Genomic DNA, 10,372 nt, shown 5'->3' on the forward strand with positions numbered 1-10,372 from the left:
TATGGTAAGATTCTTTGTTCGGATGATGCCTGATACCTGATCTCTTCAACACCTCATGATCGCACAGGCTGGTGTGCTTCTTCCATGTGGGCATTGTTGCTTCTGAGCTAGATGGCCGCTTGTTTACCTTCAAGACCCCAGACACTATATCTTTTGTTAGCTGGCACCATCAGCTTTCTTCATCATCTTTTCTGATTTTAAACAATGCAGTGCCCCCTTATTCTATTGGAGTTGTTCCTAGATTTATGTACAGTTTCAACATGAACAAAACTAAATATTCCCACTCCTTTCAATATTCTGTAATTTTTTTATGATCTACAGAATCAAAAGCCTTTGCACAATCAGTAAAACACAGATAAGTATCTTTCAGATAGTCTCTGTTTCCAACCAACATGCATCTGCTGTCAGCAATGCTATCTCTATTTCACATCCGCTTCTGAGTCTAGCTAAATTTTTGAGCAGTTTACTGTGGATCTATTAATGAAATTGTTTTTGTTTAATTCTTCCTAGCAAAATTTAACTTACATGTGATATTAGTGATATTTATAGATGATTTTTGCACTCTTTTCTTTGGAATGCCACTTTTCTTTGGAATGAGAACAAATACAGATCTCTTCCAGTCAATTGACCACGTAGCTCTCTTCCAAATATCTTTTCACAGCGAAGCCATCACCTGCATTGCTGCATCTACTTGTTAAAACATTTCCATGGGGATTCTATCAATTCCCAAGAGCTTGTTTTATGCCAATGCCTTCAATGCAGCTTGGGTTTCCTTCCTTCAATAGGTCAGTTCTCAATTGTCTGATACCTCCTGAAATGGTTAAAAGTTGGCCAATTATTTTTGAATACACAGTGAATCTATGTATTCCTTCCGTCTTCTTTTGATACTTACTGCATCATTCAATAGTTTGCCCACAGAACCCTTCAATATGGCAACGCAAGACTTGAGATCATTATAGAAGTAAAATAGGTAGGTGTTGACTTATTATTTTAACTTTAGAATCTGTATAAAACATCTGTCCTAATCAAAGGGGTGGTGGGTTGCAGTATGGAATGTTAAAAGTGAATTAGCTAAAAGCTCATTCCTTCCATTAGAAACAATCCAGATATAAGTGAGACGAATATGCTAGAAAGAAAGTCAGAGGGTACCCTTTCCCTCCTCAAAATAGTAACACCCTACTCTACTGCTTATGAACAAAAAAAAACCCTTAATTTTTATAGAGTCTGCTATGTACCAGGGACTGCTAGGAAATTTAGTAATATTTAGTCTCTATAATAATTTTTCAAGTACTAGTATCATTTTCATTTACTATAAGAGGAAACATCCAGAAATGTATTAAAAAGTTAAGTTTGAAAAGTTCATGCTCATTCAACTCTTGGAACCCATTTGGAATAATATTGTACATTGTGGTTAGTCATACGGCCTTTCTCGTGGTATAATTCTACTTTCCATGTATTGCTGGTGGGAGAGGAGTTGTTTTGTTTCTTGATGTCCTGCAAATGGTGTCCTGAGATAACATGCAAATATTACCTTTCTGAACCTTTGTGGAAGAAGGTGGCTTGGATATAGGAGACTGAATGATGATAAGAATCTCTGAGCTACTTCTTCATTGCACTCCTTATTGGTCAGGTTATCAAGCTTCCTGAAAGTATTAAGTAAGCATCTGAAGTGAAATGTTAATAGTCTGCTCCATTTATCACTATGGGTTTTATATTGTGATAGTGGCTCCCCTTTCCTTAATTGTATAACTATCTACTTACCATTTTAAATGCCATGGAATTTTTAATACTCAGGAAGCAGATAAAAAGAGCCACATATGCACTAATGTGTCTTTGCAGAACATAAATATACCATCTTTATCATAAAACTTTCAGTTAAATTTCTTAAAACTATCATAGGATTATTGCAGTGAATGGAAGTTGATATTGGACAGTGACAACAACAAGGACTCACATGTTGTTATTTTGAGTGTGGACAACTGGTTTGCCATCTGTGTACCACATGGTTTTTCTGCTTATATAATTGCATATAAACAAAAATTCAAATGGTTTATGTCAACCTTACTCTCTTTTCTAGTCTTTCTTTCCCCTGCAACCAGAGCAAAGTAGTCTGGTGTAGCTGGAGTGTGTCAGCAAATGAGAGAGACTAGACCCAGCCGAGGCAGTGCGTAGGCGTAAGGATGAGGACATGGCGTAAGGTTATTTTTGTGATGGTTGAATGATGACACCAACCCTCACAAACCAGTTGTCAGGGTTGAAATATGGCATACCATCAACTATGGGGAACCAGAACACCATACTCCGAACTGAGTCAACATCATGATGATTTTATATAATGACCAGAAGATCTCTAGGTGGCACAAACAATTAAGCACTTGACTACCAGCCAGAGGTTGGTATGACAAATCTTCCCAGTGGCACTTCAGGCACAAGGCTGGCCATCTGCTTCAGAACCCTACCAGCCGTGATAAGCCTATAAAACAGTTCTCCTCTGACCTGAATTGGAATAGATTTGATGGAAAACTAGCAACAAACATTCAGAAAACATTTGTTCCACAAGTATATCTTTTATTCTACTATGGTCTCAATTTTATATTGAAAGACTGTATTTCCACTGCCCTTTTGTGGTACTGAAGGGGCAGATCTGCTCTGTCCTACAAGATCACCACGAGTCATAATCTACTTGATGGCAGTGAGCTTTTTATATGGTTATAACTACTTACTCAGTCAAGAGCCAGAAGCCTTGTATGGTCTCTACAGAAGTTTCTGTTATATGGCCTTTCAAATCTTCCATGGCAGTTTCAATGGCCCCCGGCTGAGTGGAAAAGAGAAAATGATTAATTTAGAAAATAATATTTTATAAATGGTTGCAATAGTACATAGGCAGGGAACTGGCAAAAATTCAAGCAGAACTCAGAAGAGGACGTAGAGGGAAGGATCCCATTGCTGATGTCAAATGTCTGTTGGCTGCAAGTAGGGAATACCAGAAAGATGTTTCCTTCGTGGTCCTGTGTACAGAAAGCTAGTCTACTATGTGGATCATAACAAATATAGGTAGCATTAAGAAGGAGTACTCCAGAACATTTCATTGTGCTTAGCTATCCATAGACCAAGACCATTGAAGCTATCCATAGACCAAGAGGCAGGCATTAGAATGTAGCATGGAGATACTGCATGGTTTAAAAACAGAACAGTTGTATGTTGGAGTTGTATCTCTTCACTATACTTCTCCAATCTGTACCAGCAGAGCATCTGAGAAGCTGGACTATGAAGAAGAATGAAGTATCAGGATTAGAGAAAGATGAATTAATGACCTGTGATATTACGTGACACAATCTTGGTTGCTGAAAGTGAACAAAGCATTTACTTATAAAATTTGAATTACATTCCAACATAAAGAACAAAATATTCACAATTGGACAAATAAACAGCACCATGTTAAAGGAGAAAAGTTTGAAATTATCAAGGATATCTCATTTCACTTGTATCCACGAATACTTAGGAAAACAATGTATTCTATTCCTTAGGCAAATATACTGCAAAAGATTTCTTTAAAGTATTTAAAAACAAAGATGTCACTTTAAAAAATAAGGTATCCCTTCCCCAAACCACGGTATCTTAAATTACCTCATCTGCATGTGAATGCTAGACAGTGAATAAGGAAGATTGAAGAATTGATGCATTTGAATTATGTTGGTGAAGAATATATGATGGACTGGTAGAAGAACAAACAAATGTGTCTTAGGAAAAGTACAACCAGAATTACCTGTAGAAATGGGAGCGGTAAGATTTTGTCTCATGTATTTTAGACCTGTGATCAAGAGGGACCAGTTCCTAGGGAACATACTTGTTAAAATAATTGTTGCTGTGGATAGGTGCGGTTCAGCTGGCTAGGATGCCTACCAGCTCACAATCCTTGCTAGGAGTCCTCCAGTTGCTTCTAACACAGCAGACAGAAGAAAATCCCATGGGGTCCTGCGCCATCCTTGCAAAATTCTGTTTGCACCTGTTGCCGCAGCCACTGTTTCAACCCATCTCACAGAGGATCCACTCTTTCTGGCTGATGCTCTGCTTTTCCAAGAACCACAACCTTGTCCAAGGACCAGTTTCTCTTCATCACGCATCCACCATATGTGAGATGAAGTCTTCACATTCCTCTTCTGTGGAGCTTTCTGGCTGTATTTCCTCCAAGACAGATTTGTGGGCTTTTTTCTCCTGGCAGGCCATGGTAGTCTCAATATCCATCACCAACACCATACTCAAAATGAATCCATTTTCTTTTGGTCTTTCTTATTCATTATCCAACTTTGACATGCATATGAGGCTATTTTAAACACCATGGCTCACGTCAGGCTCGCTTTAGTCCTCAAAGTGATGTCGTTGTTCTTGGACACTTTAAAGAGGTCTTGTGCAACTGATTTTCCCAATGCAATATACCATTTGACTGCGGCTTTCATGGATGCTGATCCAAGTATAATGAAATCCTTGACAACTTCAGTCATTTTCATTTTTATCATGGTGTTGGCTATTAGTCCAGTGTTAAAGTAGAAGGTCAGTGGAAAACGTGAAGACTCTCAGCTAGATGGTGTGGGGGATAGGGCTCCCAACAAATCATCACGGGTCCAGTAGGTGAAATTGTAGGGTGATAATAAGTAAAGATTATAGTAAAGTCATAGAGAGCATGAGAGATAGAAGAGAAATTGAAATAATAGAGTCAGACACAATTCATAGTAGCATGCTCACCTCAGCCCCGCTTGGTGTTGGTCCTGGTGGGGAGAGCGAGAGCAGGGCCGACAGGCATGTTTATTGCTAACCAAGGCTTATAACTACTTAGTGGGGGGGTGGGGGGGGCATGAAGACAGGTAACCACATGTCACAGGAAGGGGCAGTACAATAAGCATACACATCATAAGAAGGGTATGTACAATAGGCATATGCGTGACAAGAAGGGGATTAGCTAGAGGTGTGCACATAGGAAGGGGAGGGACTAGAGGTATACATGTGACAAGATGGGCAGACCCTAAATTCATGATGGCGGCCTAACCTTGGTCACCCTTAGGTGGGCTTGACCTCTCTGGGGTCTCCTCCAAGGAAACAGTCAACTATTATCCTTATCAGACGGGAGTGTGTCCTACTTGTTGTAGGATAAACAGCGGTAACTGCTTGCTCTGGATGGCTGATAACCCTTAGGGAGACTAACCCCTGACCTACTCCTGTGGACCTCCAAGTGTATAGTCATTTGCCTTGTAGCAAACAGCTAAGTTTGACATCTATTTGGGGGAGACGACTTGGGAGAAATATTTCTGTTTCCCACAGATGGATTGTCACAGTGGCTGCAACCTTGGGCTCCAACAGGAAAGACTGTGAGAATAGCACAGGGCTGGACATTGTTTCATTCCGTTGCACATATGATCCCTAAGAGTCAGAATGAACTCAACAGCAATTAGCAACACTAAGCAAAAGGAATGAGTCTGCTTTATCCTTAGGGTTAACCAGGGTATCCAGAAGTTTCCCCAGAAGGCCCTCATGAAAGATGCAGTGTTTACAGTGGCCTATGCGTTCAAGGCACTGCCTGTCAAAGAGCTGAAGCTTGGACTCGGGTAACTACTAAAATGCATGTCTAGGGTCAGATGAAAGCTCTCCAAGACCCCTGTCTTTTATATTCTATAGGCATCCGGACTAGACAACATCTATAACTCAAATCCATATTCAAAATTTGAATTGAAAGAAGTATAGCTAGAATGCTCCTAGAGGCACGGATGGCAAGACTTTGCCTAACTGGCTTTTCACACGTTGTCAGGAGAGACCGTACGTGGACAAAGCAGTCCTGCTTGGTACAGTTGAGGAGCAGTGAAAAGAAGGACGCTATTCAGCAAGATGAACGGACGCAGAGACCGCGTTAGTGGGCTCAAATAGAAGTACAGTTTTGAGGACTGCACAGGACCGGGCAGTGTGGCCTCTGCTGCACGTAGGGCGTGAGACCCCCCTCAAAAGCACTGAACAACAAAAGCAGCCCAAGGATGACAGAGTCGAGACCCATGCATTCCAGAGAGGAGTAATCTCAGACCATCATTTACGCTTTTTCGCAGAAATAAAGGATACAATGTTTTTAGAGGACCAGTTTGTTTGTTTGCTTGCCTCTGAGCAAACATGTTTATCAGGAAGTTCACTGCATTTAAGCTATTCATTATTTAATTGTACACTCCCCCTCTTTAGAGAGAATACATTCAAATGAATTGCTTTCTTTCAATGTTCTGAGTATACTTTTTAACTCGCTCTGGAAACTTTTAACATTTTCTGTTTTCTCACCTCCCTTTCTTCACCTTTATCCCAGCAGATCATCTGACTTATGGGCTTAGTTCTAGCATGAAGATTATTTGACTCCTGTCCTAATAAGAAGTTCCTAGTCCTTCTAATGTGGTGATTTCTAAACTTCAGCAACATCAGTCACCTGGTATATGTATTAATAAAATGCATATTGCTGAAACTCAAATGCAGAATTTCTGATTCAATACGTCTGGAGAGGATTGCATTTATGACAAGTTCCTTGTAGCGTGTTGGTGTGTAGACTATCCGATAGGAACCATTTCTCCTGAAGCAGTCATATTCAACCATGCATGCACATCAAAATCTCATGGGAGCATTTAGAAATCCCAGCGCTCAGACTGCACACTAGACCAATTAAATCAGGGCATTATAGCATCAGAAACTCAACGGATGCACCGATTTATCAGTATTTCTAAAAACATCTCTGATGATGCTATAGACATTCAGGATTGAGAATAACTACAACCAAATAATTATCTCATTTAAACCAATCCATTTCATATGTGAGTAATCTGGATCCAGTTTGGAGAAGTAACTTAGCCAAATTCCCTCAGCAAATAAGTGGCAGACATGGGACCTTGTTGTACCAACTCTCTTCATTTAAGTCCTACAAACTTTGCATTCCAGAACATGGACAGAACATACTGAACATGAGATTAAATGACCTGGATTCAAATTCAAGTTCTGTCATGAATTAATGTTACAGTCAATAAGTGAAAATAACTTTCACTTGGCTACTGCTGTGTAGTTTGAACTCGCCCAGCTTTATTGAATAAGAATGCTGTAATCTTTTTCCATAAAAATAACAGCCAAGGAAATCATTGGAAATCGTTCTCATCTGTAGCAGACAGGTTGCCATGAGTTGCCATGAGTGCACCAGCAATGGACTTGGTTTGGGCTTTCTCAACACCAATTATTTGACCTGCCTGGGTCTCCATTAGGAGTGCAGGTGGTGCAGTGGTTAAGCATCTTCGTGCTACTGAAAGGTTGGTGGCTCAGACCCATCTAGCCCCTTCTAGAAAAGAAAATGTGTCCGTCTGCTTCTGCTTCCATAAAGACTCATGGCCTTGGAAACCCCATGGGGAAGTTTTCTCTGTCCTACAGGTAGCTGGGAGCCAGAATCAACTCGTCCCAACCTTGTTAAAACCTAAGTTCCATGGAATTAGAACACCGGAGGACATACATATGAAATACACCTTGAGCTCCACTAACAGAGAGGTTGCATGAGCATCACTGGTTCCGAAGGACCCTGCCCGGAGGACTGGACTACCTAGGTGGGAAATTCCCTATGGTTTTCTGATAATTCCTTCTCCACCTAACTTCATCCCTCATGGTGTAACTTGACGCTATCAGGCCCTGAGGCCAAAGGCCCTTTATCACTTTTGTTTTGGTTATTCAACATTGTTATTTCCCTGTCTTTCTGAATTCACATAATTTCTACCTTGGCTAATATGGCTCTTTAGTGAGGATCACACTTTTCAGTAGAAAGAAGGTATTAATGGAGAACGGTAGAAGAATAAAATGAGCAGTCATTGAACACTTCATATGCATGGTACTGTCAGGGAAGAACTGGGCTGATAACGGCAAGGTATGTGGCTCAGACCCAAATGGATTAGAAGAAAGATGAAGCTGTTTGTTCTCAGAGAGATTGACAGTCCCAGAAACAGTCACTAGGACATAGGTTCACTAGGAATCAGAATCAATTCAAAGACAGTGGGGTTTGGTTTGAGTTAATTTATCACTCTGGGCCAAAAAGAATATAATAATGTTCAAAAACTTCAAAACTGTACTGGTCTTTTCAATGGAAAGTAATGAGCAAACCATTGGAAAATGGTGTATTCTTTGACTCAATGATTGCACATCTGGTAAGTTATATGCAGATACTATTCTGTGTATGCCAAGAAGACATATTTTTTTTTCCTGCAGTCTTGCTTGTGGATAACAAAAAATTGGAAATAACCCAAGTGTCTCTCAATAAAAAAATCAGAAAAGCATATGGAATATATCATTAAAGAGGAAGCCTGGGAGTGCAAGGGTTAAGCAATTGACTGCTAATCAAAAGTTGGAAGTTCTAACCCACTGGCCACTCCACAGAGGGAAGATGTAGCAGTCGGTGTCTATAAAGATTACCATGGTAGACACCCTGTGGGGCAGTTCTACTCTGTCCTATAGAGTTATGAGTTAGAACAGACTTCTAAGCCAAAAACCTAAAAATTGTCTGCGAAAACAAACCTACTAATGGAATTGCAAAGATATGCACATCTGTTTTACGGCATTACCTTACCTGAGACTCCCTAGAGGGCCAGTTGTCACATATACAACACCCATGTCAACTCTCTCTCTCCCAGCGCACAGGGCTCCTTGAATGGACAGAGAGACATGCAGGGGAGGCAGTGGTAATTGTGCGAGTACACCCAGAGACTCCGACACAATAAGATGCCTTTGTAGATGCCCTTACCAAGGATCATTCTCCAGTGGGTGCGAGGGAAGAAAAACCTCTCTAAACCAGATATGATTCATGAAGTTCAACTAACCTTTCCTTTTCCCTGAAAAGAAGAAAATTTATCTTGTCTCATTATGGTTAAGTGTCTGCTCTGAGAAAGACAAATCATCTTTATTACAATCTTTAAAGGAGTTGCGTGGAAGGAGGGAGTCAAGAAACCTTTTGCTCAGTGAGAGAGCTAATTCTAGAGCAGAAAGAAGCTCACAGAGGCAACAACAATTCAACTAATATATTTAGTTGTCCCTAGTGCAAGAGCAAGACGCAGGGAACCCTGTAGCAAGAAACTAGGGAAAGGGAGAGCGTGTGAAAGCCAAATTAGTGTCATGAAAGCAACGACATCTTGCTACACAATGGGAAGTCCCCAACCTGCTTATTAAAGTCTTGTTGCTCACAATAGAACACAGGCTATAAAAAGGCCATGGGGAACCATTAATTAAACATTAAAAGATCAAATCGTTTTAGTCCCATTAGTTTGTATATAATTTACATTCTCAAGTATAAATGTAGAGATAATTCCCCATCCCTAATCGCTTTCAACTTTCTGATAAGGTATCTGAAAATATAGAGCCCTACAGGGTGTTTAAAAATATCTTTCCCATGTGGATTAAGCATTGTTCTTTTCATAAGAAGTTGCTTTTGAATATCAGTCTCCACAACTAAAGTGATGATCATAATAGACCTCAAGTTGTTAGCTTTGAGCAGTACTTTTGTTCAGAGAAGGCGCTGGGCCTTTTTTTTTTTTAGAAATGTCTAAGCAGTAATAGCAGATTAAGTAAAAGAGGAGGAAGAGTCTATCCAAATAAACTGATGGCAAGTGGTTTGGCCCTTCACTCGTGTGATCCCCTAATACATTTTCCAAGGTCAGAGAGAGGATACAACGGATCAGGAATTATGGATTCCAGGCTTGGCTTCTGGTGTCAGCATGAGTGCTAGGTTATTAGCTGTGCGAGGACAAGTCACATCTCCTTTGTGGGACTCAGGAGTTGTTAGATATGTTCTAAGACCATCTGCTCTGAGTAGCATACTACTGACATATGACGGAGAAGCACAGCTTCAGTAACGGAATAGCATGCATGAAAGCCCGTGGGATGGAGGAATCATCCCAAGATGTACTTATAAAAGAACACAAGGAGTTTAAGGGGCCAGAATGACTTCTCCTATAAACTGCTATTTAGAGGAATGACTTATATAAGAACTGTTGATGCTATAAATGTCTTTGCTTTGTCCTAGATTAGATTTCTCTAAGATTAATCCCTGGGTAGCACAAACAGCTAATCCAGAGGCTGAGACCTAGGGAGGAAAGGCTTGGGGAATCTGTTTTTTTAATGATCACGGCCAAGAAAACCTTGTGGGGCATGGTTCTACTCTGTAACACATGAGGTATCTCTGAATTAGCACCAAATTTGACAGCAACAGTTTACACCTCTGCACATCTAAAATGCTGTCCTGACACCAGACACTGACTCCTCTATCACCCTGCACACGGGGCCAAGAAAGAACTTTCAGTTTAAAGGCAATTGATAGGAAACAAAACAAAATTTC

The 10,372-nt window shown here is 40.4% G+C and overlaps 1 protein-coding gene across 1 annotated transcript in view; it reads right to left on the reverse strand.

The window, feature by feature from the left end:
- Positions 1 to 10,372, reverse strand: part of TPRG1 (tumor protein p63 regulated 1) — a 165,835-nt gene that overhangs the window by 148,969 nt on the left and 6,494 nt on the right. Inside the window, exon 2 of the mRNA XM_004713403.1 lies at positions 2,724 to 2,815. Within this exon, the coding sequence (XP_004713460.1) occupies positions 2,724 to 2,815 (92 nt within the window). The remainder of the gene's footprint in view (positions 1 to 2,723; positions 2,816 to 10,372) is intronic.

This window comes from Echinops telfairi, unplaced genomic scaffold (genome assembly GCF_000313985.2).
Source record: "Echinops telfairi isolate 266 unplaced genomic scaffold, ASM31398v2 ScPeMD7_7407;HRSCAF=8445, whole genome shotgun sequence".
Classification (NCBI taxonomy): domain Eukaryota; kingdom Metazoa; phylum Chordata; class Mammalia; order Afrosoricida; family Tenrecidae; genus Echinops; species Echinops telfairi.